The sequence below is a fragment of the Nymphaea colorata genome, chromosome 1, assembly GCF_008831285.2.
Source record: "Nymphaea colorata isolate Beijing-Zhang1983 chromosome 1, ASM883128v2, whole genome shotgun sequence".
NCBI classification, from domain to species: Eukaryota; Viridiplantae; Streptophyta; class Magnoliopsida; order Nymphaeales; family Nymphaeaceae; genus Nymphaea; species Nymphaea colorata.
Window position 1 is genome coordinate 30,513,652 of NC_045138.2, and position 19,566 is coordinate 30,533,217.

The window sequence follows — 19,566 nt, forward strand, 5'->3', positions numbered from 1 at the left end:
ATATTCCAGTTCTTTAAATGTCAATATGATTTATTTTTCATGTTGGTAGCTTTACCGAAACAAGGACAGATTTAAGAAAAAATTAAAGTTTTTTTCCTAGTTCGAAGCATTCGTAGTTGAACCCAAATATGAATCAAATATCTGACCAAATCCGTTCCATTGATAACCCTTACAATTGTAATTCCTGCAAAATTTGAGTTTCCTTGTGTGAAAAATATTTTCTCCTTTTTCCTTTTCTTTGATTTCATGAGACTTTCATTTTGCTGACCAATGCAGTGTGTGGGCCTTATTGGCCCATATGAATTGAACCCTATCAATCTATCTTTCCTCATTTTTGTACTTAAAAAACTATTTTTAAAAAAATCCAAAATATTTACAGGACATTGTACTTAAAAAAAGAAGTCAAACCAACAAATCTAACATGATCAGTTCTGATAAAATTTAATCTATGTATAAAAAATGCAGATTCTTTTCTACTTTTTTAGACATATGCGGTTCACTCATATGGTTGAACGATCGAATGCTCATGTAAGTCCAATTGGATGCCATTTCACAAGATTAAATTCATTAAGATGATCTCAAGTTTCTCCTTTTTCCACATTCAGCTCATTGGAAATGGATTGATCGGATATATCATGGGCATCTCTATTTAATGCTAACTAACTTGGGCTTGATAATTTTTCAAAGTTAGACGGCAATACTTTTGTCCTGCCATGGATGAAAATGCCACAAGGAACATGCCTTGGGTCTGAATTTTTCTTTTTTGATGGCCATGGAAGCTACCAATCTTTTCAGATGTGTTACAGTTCTAGCAAAGGACACAAAAAGATCACATTCACGTGCTTTTCTCTAAAAAATCGTGTAACTGATGACTAAGACTGCGGTATCGGGCAACAAGATGCCCACTAAGCAGGATTGGACTTGAAGACCTTGCAGGTGAAGGGAGTTGAGTGAAGAATTTAAACATCGATCCGAAGTCCAACTACGAAACACTGGGCTCTGTTTCCTTTACTGGAAGTTGTTGATTGAATTCCAGTTGAGACGCTGGGGAAAGAATTTGTTCCACCTAGTGATGAAATATGGCCACCTAAGTCGGCCCGACGCCAGAAACTCAAACCCAAGCCCGACCTAATACCTAAGCCCAGCCCAGGCTCGGCTTGATTAAAAAAGTATATATTTTTTAAATATAAAATAAAATTTTTTAACATAAAATATCTTTTTAATAACAAAATATATATTATTATTAAATTAAAAAATTAATCAGGCCAAGCCAACCCAACCGGTTTTTTTGGGCTTAACTTCGATCACAATCGGACTGAATACCGAGTACCTAAGCCTGCCCAAGCTCACTAACGATGGCAATAAGAGTACCTAAGCCTGCCCAAGCTCACTAACGATGGCAATAAGAGTGGAATGGAGCAGAGACAGTGAGATGCTAGCAAAAGCTACCACCAAATTCCAGGAGTGACTTTCTCTTATCATATATTTTTCATGTTTAGCCTCAAATTGGACTGTTTCAGGTGCTATCAAGAAAACAAAAATTTCATGCATTAAAATGACTATCATAATGCTATGTCACATGAGTGTGAGGTGCCGGTGGCAGTATGACGTAATTCAAAAAATTTAATTCAAAAAATTTGAGTGCGAGAATGTGGCAAAGGTGTATATATATATATATATAATATTTATTTTATATACATAAATGTATGTATTCATACTATGTATAATTTTAGCTTGTTTCTTCTAACCTTAATCTATCTTTTTTTATTTTTATTATTATCCATAGAAAAAGAAAGGAACATGAAAAAGAAAAAAAAATGAAAAATATTTTGAATTTGCATAAGAAAAAATGCAATTGGAGACCAGCACTAAAACCAGCACCAACATCGTGTCGACACGAGTGTAGCCCCTTTTTTGAAGAGTCCGTTTGACATAGTCATCATGAATGTCATCCTTTTTAACCCATGTCTCATGTTCTTCTTTTTCTTGGTACAAAAAGAAAAGCTCTACATGCACAAATAGAAAAACATACAGAACATCTTGCTGCAAAGAAAGAAAAGCGCTCATCCACCAAAACTTTCAGGCATACTTCTCGGCTTGAACTCGCAGAGTGCCATAAAATATTGCATTACTCTTACAGAGAACAGATCTAGTGTGGACAATCAATTGCACATCCATCCGTCAAACAGAGCTGCTCCAACCTACTAAATTCAAAACACATGATGTTAAGTGCAGAACTATGAGATTCTCTCTGAACAACATCCCCCAACAACCATCCTGCAATCAAACCCCTCCCTTTGGAGGCTATTCTAAGCTGCTGAGAAGTTTCTCTTCCGGTTTCAAATGGCCAACTATCAACAAGTGTGAACCCCGCCTGTGATGCAGCATCAAGTATAGATGCTTCATCAACTCTCCTCAGAACATGGCACAATATAAGAACTGGCTTGCATTCCCCAGTAGATCCTCCCGATATCAGTGCTGAAGCAGTCTTGAACAGAGGCAAGATGGCATCAGGTATATATGTGACATCAGTGCCAATGATCACATCAAAACCCTGAGGACATAATTCTTTCACCGAACCAATATCGTCACTGTTCCCCCATTCCAATTTCTTCCACGCCATTCTATCAGACAAAGGTGGGGACACGTTTGAGATGATATTCTGACCTAACAAGTCAAGGGCTCTCTCATCTCCATCTGTGGCAACCACCAGCTTTGCTGCACCAGCAGCAATCATTGAGCAGATACCAGAAGAACCACATCCTAACTCCAGAATGCTCTTCCCAGTGACTATGGAAGGATTGTCAGCCAATATTGAAGACATCAAACGAGCTGACTCCCACAGCATCAAACCCGTTGACTTGCACGTATGTTGAAATTCTTTAGAAAGCATCTTTATGTTGAAGATGTGGTCACCAATGGCGATATTGATCTTCTGCAATAAAAGTTTGACATTACAATCGCATATTTGATCTGTTATTATCGAGTGCTGGTTTATATAAAATGTGAGGCCACTTAGCCATAGAAAGCATTTCCCAAAAGCCACGTGGACAGATGTTAGATATCCAAAATTATGGAAGTCAAAACATCATGAAAAGTCAGAGATGTGCAGAATAGGTTGTATAAGGGTTTCAAATTTATTTGTTTTAGATTTTTTCGCTCGTCATTTCTAATCTAGACATTAGATCTTTATGATTTTAGAGATGGGGTGATCAGTAGGAAGGCTTATGAGCTAAAAGCTGATGAGAGACCTAAAGGCTGTTCTAGACAGAGAGTCATACTAAAAGGTGACAAATTTTGGAGGGAGCAAGTTGTCTAAGCTTAATTAGGTATTGAACTCTTAATTTCTAACCACGTGCTCTAAACAACCTTATCTTTCAAGGCAAGCTCCAAACCCTTTTTGTAAGCTTCGATAATTGTTGCATATTACTAGCTATCAATCATAGAATGGCAACGAAACATTTGGTAGTTTTCATCATGGATCTTTCATTGAAGCACAATAGGTTGTGTTGCGACGATGCTCAGACTGGTGAGAATGTAGAGGAGATCATAGGACTATCTACTCAGTTTCAGGCAAAACAGCTGAATCACGTCAGTTTCTCCGATACAGAATTTCTCCCGTCCGGATGGTGTAGATGAAGAGGCCTCAACATCCTGGTCCTTCATTGGAGCTTTGGATTGTCATAATTTGCAATATAGCCGAAATAGGCAGAAACATTGTACGACCATAATCAGATCTTTCAGAAATTATGAATTGGAAAATTTCAGGACGACTCAGAAAGATCGTTTTCCTTAGCATAGTACAGGTCTTTGAAGAACTATAAAGCATTTACATGTAAAAGAAGAGAAAAGAATTACCGTCTAAAATAACATAAAAAAAGGGTGAGGAGTAAAAACAATGTTGTACATATTTATATGCATATATTGGCAGGGCTCAGATTCAGCAGTCAAAAAGTCTACCTACAATTTTCTCATTTGATTAGCTAGTTGCTTATTAATGGCCGCATGTACATTCAGGTTTCTATATTTGCTATTTCATGATAATGACTGACCACCCTGTTCTTTGTTCAATATTGAATGTGCATAACAAAGATTAACTTTTGATGGTCATCAATCCAAGTTGGCACTGGATCAGATACTGACCATTTGGTCTTTTACCAATGATGATCAACTAGTCTTCCTTTTCAGCATATGACAGAATAGCTAAAGGTAGCTGGTCACTAATCATAAATTCATGATGTAGTGATCCGCGATTTTCTATTTTTTAGCTCATTCACCTGGATAAGTGCACACCACTTCTTCAGATTAAATTATTCACGTTGCCTCATCCCCTATGTTCTCAAGGCACCCAGGTGCTAGGTGGGACTAGGCGCACCTAGGCAAAAAAGGCGACCGATTTTATTTTTTTTGTTTTTTTTTTTAGTTATGTTAGCCATTACATAATAAAATTATGTACTCATTGACTGAACTGTAAGCTTCTATTCCAAGTAAAGCTTAAAAAACTGTTCTGTTCTGTTCTAATTGAATGATTACACTTTGTAAGTAAAGCCAAAAAGTAAAACATGAAAAACTGTTCTGCTCTTGTTTACATGAGAGACTAAAAGTACATTTCTAGCTTGTTTACATACTGGAAAACTGCTGTTCTTTTCTAGCTGATGCCATAGTTTGATACACAAAGAAGACACGTCATTCTTGTTTACATACTGGGCACGATGCTTGCATTTCTTATGGACTTTTTCAGTTATAGAGCTTATAGACTATGTCATTTGAATCATTTCAAACAAAAAACGTATCAAATCAGTACATATAATATACATTATAACAGATTCAACTGTAGATGGAACCACTTTAGAAATTGCTTCAGATTGTACTAATATACATATAAAACACATTAATATACAATACGTAAATATACATTATTTCAGATTGTGCATATATTATACATTATGACAGATTGTACATAGTATATACAATAAAATCACAGGCATATACCTTCCCTTGGACTAGGCATGCTGGCGCCTAGTCCAGCCTAGGCATGCCTAGGTGCCAGCACAACACCCATCGCCTAAGTGATGGACTTCGGCGACGGGTGTGGACTGGCACCTAGTTCATGCCTAGGCGTCACCTCAACAACATAGCTGCTCCCACCACCGTGACCCGATCAATGATGTTTCAACATTCAAAGGTCCCTTCTAACTATTCCTTTTCCTCCATACGAAAACTAAACAGCAATTTGGGAGGACCTATTCTGACTACATGTGCTACAGAATCAAAATCTAATATACTGATCCTACATTTCATGTCCATTTCTCCCAGTATATAAGCATCATTTCAGAAAAAGAACATAATGCCCTATAAATCAAAGAAACAATTACTTCTTGATACGAGAAACAAACAGATAGTATGTGACAAAATCATATTTTCATACCTCAGAAAAATTAGTTGAAGTGTTGAACATATCAACAAGAATACTGTCGGAGATATCGACATCATTTGCAAGAACTGCAGTCTCACTTGATTGATGATGCTTTTCTGAATCATTGAATTCTGGAATACAGTTCACGTGGTTGCAGGACTCATGTGAATTGGAACCATCAGTAGTGCAAAAAACACATTGCATCCAGCGGCTAATATATGCAGCAGATCCCAGTCAAAGTCAATCAATTCCAAATTTCTCATAAGGAAAGAAAGCAGCATAGTTGTCAAAACTTAACATGCAAAAAGTAAAAATGTTAAATGCACTTATCTATGGCAAAAAATCTATAGTTTCATTCTTTCCAATTTTCATAGTATTACCTTTAAGGTTCACTTGTTCCACTGTGAGGAAGGAGAAAAAATTTTGATAGGAAGGGACCAGTGCAGGGAAAATAGATGGAAGTTTTGCCAGGAAAATTAAATTATAGAGACGTGATGCTACTTCGCCAAGAAAATGGAATTGCAGAGAAAATTATAAGTGCCTCATAGTAGGCCCCACAGAAAAATCGGTTCTAATATTTGTTTCCCTCAGCCAAAAAGAATCACTCTTCCTGGCAAAACGGTAGATTCATAAAGTAGGTGAATCACATGCAGCCCAAACCTTTTCTCTTAAATATGACACTGACCTTAGCCTTAATGACAGCCATGATTCAACAACTTCAAATGTCCTAGAATGTAGCATATTCGCTCATATAGATACTTGTCTTAGTTGTCATGAAACCCATAACTGCTGAAATGCTATAACAAACTGTTCCAGAATAAGAAATTAATTCTAAAAATAAAGTTATGAAATTTTTTTTGAGATATAGTAATAATACAAGAAGATATATTTTTAAAAATATCAAACCAGGCAAATGCTCAAGGTCATGAGTTGGTCATTTTCAGACCCACCAACAATCTGAACTATATGTTTGACAATGAAATTTGAACTCTTATTGCTTTAGAATTTCAAATTTTGGCAATCTTTAATGGATTCAGTCATTCAAATACAGGATATCTCTTTATTCACAACTAACACCTCAAGTAAATGGAGAATGAAAATAAAATTAATATAAACAAGAACATTAACTTAAATAACATTCTATGTAAATAAATTAAACAACTGCAGTCACACTTGACAACACTCAAAATTCAACCATCTGCTAAGCCAGTCAATATAGGAGGAAAAGGGTCTTCCATCCAACTGCCCTAACTTATTAACCTAAGACCCCGTCAAGCTGTTTCACCTCCCAGCAAAGAGCCTCAAGGATAGAAAGAAGGAGGAGGATAGGAAGGAGTCAGGGCTCAGTTTGAGAGGTTCAAAGATGCTAAAAAACAGGATAAGGAATTAATTTAGCTTTTATGATGAGCTTCTTTTTGTACTTCATTTTAAACGACAGTTGAATTGTCCTTTAACAGCAGGTCTCTGACATTGTTAACTATATTTTTTGCTTACTATATAGTACTGTAATGCTCTACAACTGTTATCAAGTCAGAAACACTCGTATGGATGTTTGAAGTTAATTTTCTTTTAAAGTAATCAAACTTGTTGATTTACAACAGAATCTAGCAAATTGAAGTAATTATTTTAATTTTTTTGTTTGGTGTCCTAATCAGATACTTTCAAGTCTTTAACATAAGTTAAATTCTTTCAGAGTACTGAACTGCAATTAGCTATTGATTTATTGATCGATCATTTGTATCAATGTAGATGAGTATGCATGCTATTCAAGCCTCAACTAATACATGGTTAATGGGAACTCGAACTATGTTTGCAAAAATGTTTAAGTTTCAATGAGAAAATCTTCAACAAGTTCCAAGTATTCTGGGTTTTTCTCCAAATCAAAATGGCCCATCAATGTATACATTATCCTATCCTATAGGTATTGAGAAATTCATCCCCACTTTTGGCTTCAGCATCCCAAGATTGGCCCTTGAGATTACATTTGTCAATATGAACAAACTATCCACTTTCAAATAAAATATTATAAACACCCTTAAGAAATGTGAATGAGTTAAACAGAAAGTCCCTACAAGTAACATAATATGGTAAGTTGTTGAGCAATCCAACTTGGTCCTTGAGATTACATTTGTGATTTGTCAATAAAATTACTTTCGTTCTAATGAAATAACATAAATACCCCTAAAAACTGAATAAAAAGAATGGGCTCAATAGAAACACATACAAGTAATTTTTAAAATGCAGATCGACTTGTCAATGATCTTAAACTCTTAAAGAAACATCCACGAAAAGAGGGGGATGGGGGTAAAACCAGCACCGCAAATTATTGTCACAGAAAATGTGTATTAATCGAAAAAAACGTGTTAAATACGTGAAAAATATGTCAGCCATATAAAACGGCAATTAGACATTTTAAAAAAAAAAAAACGCCAGAAAATAAAAAACGTGAAGAAAGGCGTATTAGACGTTTTTTTTGTTTTTTTTCGTATTTTTTATTTTTTTTATAATTTTCAGGATTTATTAAATGTTTTAAATTTTTGAAAAAATTGTCGAGTTTTTTTCGAGATATTCCCGAAATATACAACTTTGCCGTATAATACCCGAGAAATCCCTAGCCGTATAATACCCGTAGATGATATATGTGACAATGCCGCAAATAAAAAAAAATCATAGGAAAAAATATACACAACAAAAACTCTTATATGCATATAAAATATATTAGTGCATGTATTGATGAAGCAACCAAAGCACCTAATAGCAGCAACTTTATATACCAGTGGCATGGAAATGCTGGTGCACTTTAGAGCACCATCTCAAATAAAAAATTCAAATGTGCAGAGATTTTGCCATCCTAAAAAAATTACAAGCAACAGATAAGCCATCAATAGTGTCAATGATCTTACCGGTCCATCACAATTCCCCTGGAACGATTCTCCACTTGCTTGCAATGTATGATAAATTCTTTGCAGATAAATCCATTTTGCTTAAGTAAACCAAGCAAAAAATCTTCAGAGAAATAAAAAGCACGCTGAGCCAGTGGAAAGGGAATGTCAGAGTCAACCAACAGAAACCCTATGACAATCATGTGAGAGAAAAAAAAAGTGACTAGGGGCTATAATTCACATACAGTGCCGTCACCCCTGACATAAAAATTCTCACTGATCTTCTGATCTTTACTAGTTAGCCGTTCCTACAATAAAATCAACCCATCCAAAGGTTAGTCTAGTTAGAAAGTTCATCAGAATGAACCGAATGCCACCAGAATATTATTGACAGCTTTTCAAATGGACATTAAGAACATGCAAAATTGCACAAATTTATTACATTATGAAAGTCTAGATACATACATGATCCAGATCGGATATGGTTGCCAAACCAATAGTAGAACAAAATTAAACGAAACAAAAATTATTGATTGCAAGAGAGAAGAAGTTCTAAAAATCACATCTCAGTTCATATATCCTCAAGTTGCATGCTGAGTTGACTTGGGAGATCAAGAGACTGTATTATAGCCCAGTAGCAAGTTAAGGTGAACAGTCTTCTGAAACCAAGACACAAGCCATTAAAGACCTAAATACATGTCCTTTTGGCTTTTCATAAATTCTATTTCTGTATTGAACAAATATTTGTGAAAGTAAAGAGAAGTGCATCACAAAATGCAAAGAGTTCAGAAAATGGTAAGAGAAAAATAAAAGCTCAGAAGCCCTGCCAAGAAAGTTCCAGCATCATCTAACATGTCCTTTTGGCTTTTCATAAATTTTAGCTCTATATTGAACAATTATTTGTATAAGTATGCATCTAAGAGTAGTGCATCACAAAATGCAAAGAGTTCAGAAAATGGCAAAAAAACGCAAAAGCTCAGGAGTGCTGCCAAGAAAGATCCAGCAGATGCCAGAAAGAAGACATGTAAACTTGCAGGAAGTGGAAACTCTGAAGAATAACAAGTGTTCATTGAGCAATGTAAAAACAATATATCACATGATTTTATTTGAAAACACAATAGGTAACTTAATTGAGCTACCTGTGCAAGGTCTCCAATGGCATAATCCCGTAACAAAACATAACCACTTGGCTGCAGGAGAATAGAAGCACTCAGTCAGACATTTATACATGATAAAGTAACTTAAAGTGAAGATAACCATCAAAAAAGTTCTTTTTTTCTGAAATTCAATACCTTAAGCACTCTTCTTATATTCTGCAACACTAGTGGCATCTTCTCAGGTGATACTGCAGATAACATAAATATCTGCAAAAGTCAGATAATTCCCAAACGTCTTCATAAAACTTTCACATGCATCATCAGAAACTACATCATGTCAAAAAGCCTCTTGCAGTAATCAGGACTTATAGATGCAAAAATAAAACACTGCCACAGTACACTAGAGATGCAAGAAAATTACCATGGTTACCACATCAACTGAAGATGGTAAAATTTTGTTGCCAAGGTCATCTACTGTCAGATCACATACAAAGACATCAACACAGTCCGCTTTGAAATCCTTGTGTCCCTGTATCAAAAAGTTTTCAGAAAATGTAATCCATCAGTTCTAAGCAACATGGGTGAACATGCACATGCAGGGTAGTTCATATGAATTGTCCAAATAGGAAAGTAACTCTGCAGCTTGTTTTCTGTCAAATGAATTATGCAAATGCAGTTATAGTTTTTAGTAAAGTAACATATCATTAGTTTTCAACATACGGTGTTATAGCTGGCTTCAGCATTGTAGTCATTTTCAAGGAACGATTTATATATATGCCTAGGGACTTGTCCCCTTGGAGCCTAAAATTAGAGACGCACTAAAATCCACTTTGGTGTAGAAACTTGTACCACTCAACTGCAATGGTAAGCGGAAGAAGCTTTTGGCACAACCATTCCAACCCTCCTAACTATACAAGCAAAATAGTGATAAAGAACTGGAGAATCACCCACAATACATGTCACATAGCCTATCAACTGCTTTATGCCTGAGATATAAAGTTAACCGAATAGGGAAAGAGGAGACAACATCCAGCAATCACATGAAGCTGGACTTAAAATTAGATTGTTTGTTGAATCCACCAAATAGATGTTTTCCCTGAGGAGCCGATAGAGCTTCAGTATAGAAGAAATTAGCAGGAAAAGAGAAAGCCACATACAGCAAACAACTTTTGAATCTCAAAGATTCATTACTTTCATAAAGCATCTCATTGATTAGTGAATATTAACCCTTAGTAAACGGTCAGAGCTTACAAAGAATTCACAATTAACTCAAGTATATGCCAGATTGAAAGAGACAATACTCGGTTCTCAAGTAACAATGCAGTTCACTGATGAATCACAAATTCCACCAAACAAACTTAACCATAATCACCAACATTGCCAAAACAACCAGCAAATACAGTTGTGTCAGCAGGTTCAACAATTATCTGAACTAGCAAGGCTTCAAATTTCGAGATAACAAAGTTTTTGTTGGAACAAAGTCACCAAATTGTTAAACAACCAAAACGCTGCTAATGGTACATTATGTTCGCCCATGCTGCGCAAAACACAGAAAGGGACCAAATGCCTAAGCTCATCTTAATATCTTTGCACTTCAAATAGCACTAAGATTTAAAAGAGTATGCAAATATGTCATACTAATATTCTGGTTAAGGTGCCTAAAAATAGTCCAGGTCTATCATTCAGAATATCAAAATTTTCAGTATGAAATCAAACAAACCTTCACTAGATTAACAGCACGCGGTGAGAAATCACAAGCATAAATAAAGATATTTGGAAATGTGGCAAGTAAAGGGAAAATTGTGTTCCCAGCTCCACAGCCAACCTGCGTATCATTATCAGCACAATTAAATTAATCAAAACAATAAAGAGACTAACCAAAGCACTCCTTGAACAGAAACTACCATGAGAAACTAAATGCTATAAGAAGAATACAACCACAATTCCATCTTTTTTATTTATGAAAACCACAACAGAAACAGCAGTTCAGATATTTATACCTTATATACGAAAACGAGATGTAATTTGGATGACAATGTTTTAATAAAAAGCTAAAAACTAACCCCACAAAAACCACAATATGTTTCATAGTTCATATCCTACCATATTTCTGACTTCCCGTGCTTTCTTAGATTTAATTTTTATAAATAAACAAAAATAAAATATACAAATTCATAATCAACAATATTTAAAAGTGAACATGAACAAACAGGCAAGAGTAAAGGTTTAACATGAACAAACATGTAGGAAGGAGGCTTCAATTACTGCAGAAGAAAATGGAACATTCCAATATATTGCATATGTAACAGAGATTCTCGCCAGGATATGCTACAAGATAGCATTTTATTCAAGATCAAACTGATTTCCTACATAACCTTTTCACATTTTAAAGGCTACTTAGATACCCATAGCCATGGCATCCTCTTACCTTGTTAACTTGTAAAACATCGTCACTGCCAATGACTACACCGACCCATAAGTAACAACCAGGAGAAAAAAGTTTGAATGCAAAGAGTTTTCCCACTTCCAAAGATTCCTGTACCTTATGACATAGGCATATATGAACTTTACATTCCACGAGGGATCAAAAAAGGAATAACTAGCTCAGCTTTCACATATATGGAGCTCAAAGTGGTCAATTGCCCAGCGAATTGGTTTACGTTACTTCCTGCAATTGATGCAAGTTAGACTCTATGTACTGTTAGAGTTCAACTTATGCACATCATGAGTTTCCTTTTAAGGGCTATAAAATTGTGACGCTTGTAACTTTCTTTTCCCCGACTAAGAAGCATGAATTTCCAACTTGTTGAGCAGCACAAGCCACAAAGGTCCCCCTTTCAGAATGTTAAGCTGTCGCAATTTGCGATGATAGTGGATACTCACGTAGGAAAGCAATTTATCAGAATAACACTAACGAAAAGTATAGCAACTTACCTCGAACACAATTTTCTTCTTCCCCTTATTATCCGAGGTAGAGCCCTTTGAATCATTCTCATCCCCGTCCTGAGGAGAAAAGGAACCACAAAATAACAGATCAAACAAATGATACCTGAAACAATCACACACCGAGAGAGAGAGAGAGAGAGAGAGAATAGATAGAGACCCACATCGAAATAACGCCCCCATTCTTTATCCAAGTAATGACGATCTTTAAAGAACTGCAAAAGCAGTTGGAACAAATGAAAATAGATATTAGAATAATCCTCAATGGAAGCCAGAAAAGAGAGGCAGAAGCGCGTACCCTGTTCTCATGGCGTCTGTAGAAGATGTCCCAGTACTTCCTCGCTTCCCTTTCGTACTTGTCTACCATTTGGATTTCAGAGACCGACCGTGCAAGTAGATAAAAAATAACAACAACCAGAAAACAGAATATGATATACCCACAAGAGATTCACATACAAGAAAACAGAGAGGACACAAGAGTTAGAGATGTCAATCGCCAGGATACCTCTCCAGAAGGGAGTGATGACCCCGGTATTCGACGTCGGGTAGATCTGCACACGCACGCCACTCTGCGTAGCAGATAGAGACGACGAAGAAGAAGTGGTGTCTGTGGACGCCATTGTGGTGGTCGCCGTCGCCCTTCTTGTAGTGAAGGGAGCAGCCGGCGACGGCAATGGAGGGAGTGGAGGATGAAGAAGACTGTCTAGGGTCCAACTTAGACGCATCGTGGTTTTCTTGGGCACGGGCACTGGAAAACGTGAGTCGACCTACGTCGGCAGTTCGGGCTAGGCCAGTAGCTCGTGCTGGAAAGTGGAAACGCAGCCGAGTTCGAGCTCAGTCCCAGAGAATAACTCACGAACCCAAACTCGAATTGGCTCGTGTACCAGCAACAATGTGTTGTTCACCTCTTTAAAAGAGCTACAGACTGAAGGATATTGACGGCTCAATAGTTGAAAGTTGAAACACATCAATCCCAATTTACCAACAAGTAATAAGGATAATTTTGGTCTTATAATATATGAACGTACTTTAAAATCACTTTAAAGCGTGTTTGGTAGCCTCGGATGTAAGGTCAGAGGTCAATTTAGATCTTCAAATCTTAAAATCAAGGTTTCGTATACGAGGGTTGAGTTCTGAGCATGTTTATTAACATTTTAACTTACCTCGAATCTGTGTCCCTTATTTTCATCTATTTTCAAAACTATTACCGGGCTTAATGCATGAGAAGAATGTTACTTTGTTACCGGTTCTCACAATTAATTGATCTACTATGGTTGACAAACCTGGTTTAGGGCCATAAGAAGTTCATGACAAAAAGTTCTAAATGATAAACTGCAGTAAACATGAAAACTTTTTTTACCATCAATGTTATACATTACTGAACAACAATAGCACCTTCTTTAGGCTCTGAAGCAGACAGTGCGAACTCCTCGCAGCTTCCTAGGGGACAATTAAATTACATTCAAAAGCTGAAGGGGGACTAAAAGTTCAATCCTTAGGCATGTCTCCAAGCACAAACTGTTGTGCTTCTGCCTAACCTCGGAATTCACAAAAAAGAAAGACCAATAACAAACACAGATGCGAAGTTTGATTACTTATAACGAAGAAAGATTCTGTCAAATTGGTTTTCCAATGGTTTGTTCTGGTTTTGATGTCTGGCAAATTTATATACTTTATTCTATATATATCTCATTTTGGAAGCTTCTGCAAGTTCCAATAATATGCTCTCTTAATTCAGCATCGGTTGTATCTTTTACTGTTCTTTTTTTCAGTGGATCGAGCCCCATGCAAGCTCCTTCTTGTTCACACTGCTACAATTAGTTTAGAATTCATACATATTAAGTCAGTGTTGAACCAGAATGCGCCCATTGATAGGCTGAATAATATTGCAGAATCTCTGCCAGTATAAATTATCCACAACTCAGATCAGGTCATAATCTTATTGACATAATTCTGGAAAGTCTTCTCTGAAGATTCAGTATCATTAATGCCCAAAATAACATATTTTTTGCAGGAAAACAACGGTAGCATATGCAATTTCCACACCAAAGTTCACGTTTCAACATGTGAAATGATATTGCAGAATCTCCGCCAATATAAATTATAGACAACTCAGAACAGGTCATAATCTTATTGACATAATTGTGGAAAGTCTTCTCTGAAGATTCAGTATCATTAATGCCCAAAATGACATTTTTTTGCTGGAAAACAACAGTAGCATATGCAATTTCCACACCAAAGTTCACTTTTCAACATGTGAACTAGCTCTGATCAATATCAGCAGTATCGTATAAATATTTCCATATGGAATATGTTGAAGCTTAGCCAAGTAGATGCACTCACTTAAGCAGCAGTGCTAGCATGTACCCTCTCCCACACACACACACACAACCACAAACACATTCTTATACTCTAATTCTCCCAAGCTTATGTGGTACAGTCCTCATGCTAAGCAGCTTTACATCATCTATGGTAGGACCACAGAGAGCTGCATCAATTCTTGTATGATAAAATGTGCTTAAGAACATGATACGGGTGCGAGCCGAAACAGCATTGAACCGGAGCTCAGCTCTTTTGAAGCCTCCAGTTCCCTTCGATTCGTACGGCACTTTGATTGTGTCTCTGTCTGCAAAAGCCTCAACTATCATGGAACCTTCACACTTGTTGTTAGCATCACCCACTGCAAAGGTGAGCACGTAGTTTCTGCCTGGTACAGTGCGCACAACTTGAGCAATGGCACTCTCTTTCCCTGCTACAAGCTCAACGGCTCGTCGACCTTGTGGAACCAGGTAGTGGTCGGAGTCGATATATCTCACAGCCTTGAGAGATTCAATCATCCATCCTGGCAGGGGAGAGTGATCATCCTCAATGTTGGGGGGGATGAGCACTCCCCATGAAGTGTTTGGGAACACATATGGTCCTTCTTCAAAGCCCCCGTTCTTCAAGAGGTTCTCTGCAAGATGCATGAAAATCACATGGTTCAATGTGCTAAGCAGAAGCTCATTTAAGTAATGCAACTGCATGTGAATTAGTCAGATTTCCAGAAGGTTCTGAACCAACAAATTTAAGTAACTCATATGCAGGTGGGTCAATCAATGAACTACCCAGTATCACCCCATTCTATTATTTCTTAGCACAGCAATCAAGCATGATATGTTTCTAATGGTGCGTATGAAAATGGGGATTCCCATCACCAATGGCAATAACTCTCAAATCATGATGAGGAGCACCTCAAGATAAAAAGAGCAACAGATCTACCTAGTTTCAAGGGCTGGCAGAAAGAGGGTTTAAGGGCAAGAAACAGCTTTGGGTTTAGGTCATCTCCTTGGCTCTACTGAATACAGACAACAACTGCAAGTCTTCAAAAGCAGTTGCCATGCACTGATACAGCATTCTGACCCCACCTCTTTGTCCTCCTATGCTGAAAGGTGTACACCAACTTGCCAAATAATAGCGTAAAGTTTTCCTTTTGTGCCCAGTTCATGAATAAGTTAGGGTTTGCATGTCTGGCCATGTCGTGATCTGGAGGGAAAATCTGATGCACTTCAAAAATCCTGCCAGAAATGGTCGTTCCAATGATTCCATGACCGACAGAGCAACTAGATCGCCATCCTGAAATTGTGGTAACTCTACCTATTTTTCTAAAGACAACCATAGATGTATAACTAATTATGCAGCATTTAATGCCTATCGATTTCTAATCCAACATGAAGGCCTATTGACAATATTGGAGAATTATGTGATCCAAGAGATGATGCCCATAAAACAGAACATGTCAATAACATCTGTGCAGTAGCAGTAAATAAACAGCCCCCAAGCAAAAGGATGATTATGTTGTTTACTGTAGTCCGACAAAGGGTTATTTTCTACTAATACACTCATCTCTGACTCTACCTTTACTTATTTTAAATTCGTTCTTGAAGTTAAATTTGTTGGTAGAAACTCTTTCTGTTTCTTCAAATGACATCATAAATGCCTTTAAATTCAAATTAAAGAAGAAAAAAATAAACTGTTTTTCTGACCACATAGTCTGGTAAGATGCTAACCATGTTTAAAATAACAAAAGAATAGATCCACAGACGGCTTATGCATATGGTTTATGGAAAACCTGTTGGCCGACAACCTAGGCGCTAAACTAAGGCCTACCCAGAAAGGCTGCCGACCATATCTACGACACTTGATGCACGTCGTCTCCTCGCCGGAAAAATGCAAGACCTTGATTTAGAAACTTCTAAATATCGGCCATTTCGCTGCTTGAATCAAATGAACTTGAACCAAATTCATCTATACCAGCTTTTACACACACACACACACACATATATATATATATATATGGAAAATGGCTCCACACAGAGAGAGAGATCTTACTGTTTGTAGGCCTAGGAGGATAGAGGGTCCTAAAGCCGACGGAGTCGACAAGGGGCCCGCAGGCGGGGTCTTCCTCGACGCCCGGGTTGTGGATGATGATCTCCGCCTCCGTGAAATCGGCCTGGAATGCCCAGGCGTACGAGTCCCATCCGTCGCTGCTGTAAATGGTCTGCATCGGCAGCACACCGGAGTCCGGCGCCACCGTCACGTTCAGCCTCTCCGCCTGCGCGCACGTCCTAGCGGCACTGAACGTGATGGAGTAATAGATCCCCACGACCAGCCCCGTTACCTTCTGCTTGATGTACGCCTCGTTCCCCAGCCTCACCGCGTAAGCTCCCTCAGGCACCACCAGCAGCATGTCCCCCTGCTTGTGCCCCGACTCTATGTACTCCACGAAGCCGGAAATCTCCCAGTTCGGTATGGCGTACCGCCCCGTGACGATCGTCCCGTTCATCTCCGACTTCTTCGGTCCGTACTCGAAGTTTCCATTCGGCAGCAGTCCTGCTTACATGATCAAATCTCCATGTTAGCACATAACAGTTTTTGGTATCGTTGAAAGTAACTGAGCTGGGTTATCAAGTAAGGAAGTGTTTCTGGACAAGGAGATGGGCAATTTCTACAAGAGCAGACAAGAGTGGACGGAAAGATTGAAGAGAGGATATCAGGTGACCAGAAGTCGGCGACCTTTCATCAGGGGAAACAGTAAACACCCAACTGGCTACTTCACGTTAAACAGGTTCCTCACTGGATATTCCGGTGTTCTGCTTTAAGGTCACCCACCGCATAAGCTGATCATACTATCGAGATTGAAAAGAAAGAATCTTTTGGAACAAGACTTCTCTTTCTTTCTCCCTCCTTTCTTTTGGACTGTTCTTATACGAGACCTACTTAACTTGTGCCAAGAGTAACCGACTCAAAGCACCGAGCTTTCGACCTCCTTCAGCTTAAGGCCTTAGACTCTAACAGCCAGCAAAGTGGCAGAGCTCTTATTTGCTGTGCCTGGCTTTACTGGTTCGAGTAATGTAAAACCATTAGCTACCCTTCTTCTGTTTAGTGGAACTTTAGCTCCGACTAGTGCTTCTTGAACCCAACAGCTGGCCCTTCTTCCTAATGCTGGACGAAGTTGTCCATCTATCAATCTTTCACACCAACGTCTTATATTGAAGCAACAGAACTTCTAGTGAAAACCCACCCTGCACTACGGTGGTACTGCTAAAAAAATTGCATCAAAAAGAGAAGAAGAAAACAATGTAGATAAAAAAAAAACAAAAAGATGACAAAACAGAACCAAAGAAGATTCCAATTGAGAATGGTTTGAACAGGGTTGGAGCTACTGCGTCATTCGGGCACAGAAAAGAACAGAGGATATACGAAGACAAACACTGAAAATAAAGCGACTGCAGAGCTGCAGAAGGCTTTACCGTCAACGATGAGGGCCAGAGCATGTTGATGAAATGAAAAGAGCAGGAAGAACAATGTGAAGAGAGAGGTCACAGAGGAATCCATGGGAGATTGAAGTGTTTGGTTTGCGAGTATGGAATGCAGGGAATGGGGGTGGTGAACGAGGCCTTTTATTGATGAGCAGCCATGGACATATCACAAGGAGGTGGGGTCGTCTGAGTTCCTAAAAATCCAAAAAACTCTCTCTCTTGAAGGGGAAAGGGTGAGGAAAGCAGTGGGAACATGAGATCTCCCATCACTTCTGCAACCACCAGACAGCCCATGAGACAGTGTAAAATATGTCTTTCTTTCCCATATCGACCACAAAATCTACCCTCACCTTATTGTTATTATTTGTTGCTGTTGTGTGAGCGCTGGGGAAAAAAACATGAGGATTTTGGTACTTTTCCTTTAATTTCACAGATTTTCTTGGTGTTCCTGAAAGTTGCTGATCACAGTTTGCTAGGCTTCCTCGACTGCCAAGTATTTAACTCAGATTAGTGAGCATCATTTTGTGAAACACCAATAAGAAAGAGAATATCAACTCGGCTAAGGATTTGGAGTTAAAGGCGTTCAAGTTGCAAAAAGGTCAAAAGTTGAGTGAGATTCCATGGACCAAATCCAGAGGGGATCTGCCCAACTCCAACTTGCTTATACATATAAAACCATTACTGTGGTTTAATTCGGTTTACAACAGAAAGGTTTCATATCCTTTGATTTTAAGAACAAAATTTGGAACTGATTCTCTCCGCCCAGTGACCTTTCTCCAAACAGGCAGAGGTGCTACCAGGCTACGGTAAGAGCCAAGATATCGACAGTGAGACATACAAAGTGGTGAAAGAGACATCGTTTATTTCAATGGAGCTTTTGCAGATTGTAAGTCTGTCTTTTTTCAGGCATTGTTAGTTGGCAGGAGATCCCAAATTTGGAGACCGTGTATGAGAAATTTGAGAAATATGATACCATCAAAAGCAAAATACAAACTCCCAATGCAAATTTCCCAAAAAAAAACCTGCAATTTTTCTGCTCTTGATGTCAGCCACTTGCATTGAACCTTCACCTTAACTGGAAGTCGCATAAGAGTCATAGCACATGCTAATAGTAAATAGCGTGCCCCACGATTCCCCCCTCCCCAGAAGAAAAAAAAGAAAAAAGAAGGGTGAGAAACAGGCACAGAGCCATAGGCCACAACCATTAATGTGCCTCAGACTATAAATATTTCTTTTAACTCATCTCTAAGAGTAATCAAAGCTTTTCCTAAGTCGATGGAATCTTCAGACCAGGTTTTTCCTTGTATACTTTAATTAGAACGCTAGCTTTCTCATTCACTAAATAAGGAAAAGTTCTATGATTACTGGTAGAAGCTCGAAAGGTGGCATCAATTAGCTGGTAATTTTTTGAATCTTTAGATTGAACGAAT

General features: G+C 38.0%; 2 protein-coding genes across 3 annotated transcripts; both read right to left on the reverse strand.

Moving 5' to 3' along the window:
- Positions 1 to 1,869: 1,869 nt before the first annotated feature.
- LOC116246082 (uncharacterized) lies at positions 1,870 to 13,194 on the reverse strand. 2 transcript variants are annotated; one of them, XM_031617772.2, is made up of 12 exons: positions 12,844 to 13,193; positions 12,637 to 12,698; positions 12,503 to 12,553; positions 12,330 to 12,398; positions 11,116 to 11,220; positions 9,817 to 9,924; positions 9,591 to 9,662; positions 9,438 to 9,488; positions 8,544 to 8,606; positions 8,320 to 8,444; positions 5,429 to 5,627; positions 1,870 to 2,935 (listed from the first exon to the last, which is right to left on the reverse strand). In XM_031617772.2, the coding sequence occupies exons 1-12, from the start codon at positions 13,061 to 13,063 to the stop codon at positions 2,150 to 2,152; spliced, it is 1,911 nt and encodes a 636-aa protein (XP_031473632.1). In that variant the 5' UTR covers positions 13,064 to 13,193; the 3' UTR covers positions 1,870 to 2,149. The 2 variants fall into 2 exon arrangements, with proteins under 2 accessions (XP_031473632.1, XP_031473633.1); XM_031617773.2 differs by lacking the exon at positions 11,116 to 11,220 and having other exon boundaries at positions 12,844 to 13,194.
- A 1,245-nt stretch (positions 13,195 to 14,439) lies between these two features.
- LOC116263035 (uncharacterized) lies at positions 14,440 to 18,286 on the reverse strand. The gene is made up of 3 exons (XM_031642609.2): positions 18,128 to 18,286; positions 16,707 to 17,207; positions 14,440 to 15,291 (listed from the first exon to the last, which is right to left on the reverse strand). The coding sequence occupies exons 1-3, from the start codon at positions 18,210 to 18,212 to the stop codon at positions 14,744 to 14,746; spliced, it is 1,134 nt and encodes a 377-aa protein (XP_031498469.1). The 5' UTR covers positions 18,213 to 18,286; the 3' UTR covers positions 14,440 to 14,743.
- Between the last annotated feature and the right edge of the window lie 1,280 nt (positions 18,287 to 19,566).

What these genes read in the sequence shown, in the direction of transcription:
- LOC116263035 (XM_031642609.2), bottom strand. Translation starts at nt 18,212, where the DNA reads ATGGATTCCTCTGTGACCTCTCTCTTCACATTGTTCTTCCTGCTCTTT. An exon ending in TCTGGCCCTCATCGTTGACG is followed by an intron (nt 17,208 to 18,127) that starts GTAAAGCCTTCT and finishes TCATGTAAGCAG; the next exon opens with GACTGCTGCCGAATGGAAAC. An exon ending in TCCTCCTAGGCCTACAAACA is followed by an intron (nt 15,292 to 16,706) that starts GTAAGATCTCTC and finishes TGCATCTTGCAG; the next exon opens with AGAACCTCTTGAAGAACGGG.
- LOC116246082 (XM_031617772.2), bottom strand. Translation starts at nt 13,063, where the DNA reads ATGCGTCTAAGTTGGACCCTAGACAGTCTTCTTCATCCTCCACTCCCT. An exon ending in AGAAGAAAATTGTGTTCGAG is followed by an intron (nt 11,221 to 12,329) that starts GTAAGTTGCTAT and finishes AATGATACGCAG; the next exon opens with GTTGGCTGTGGAGCTGGGAA. An exon ending in AGGGGAATTGTGATGGACCG is followed by an intron (nt 5,628 to 8,319) that starts GTAAGATCATTG and finishes TGCATATATTAG; the next exon opens with CCGCTGGATGCAATGTGTTT.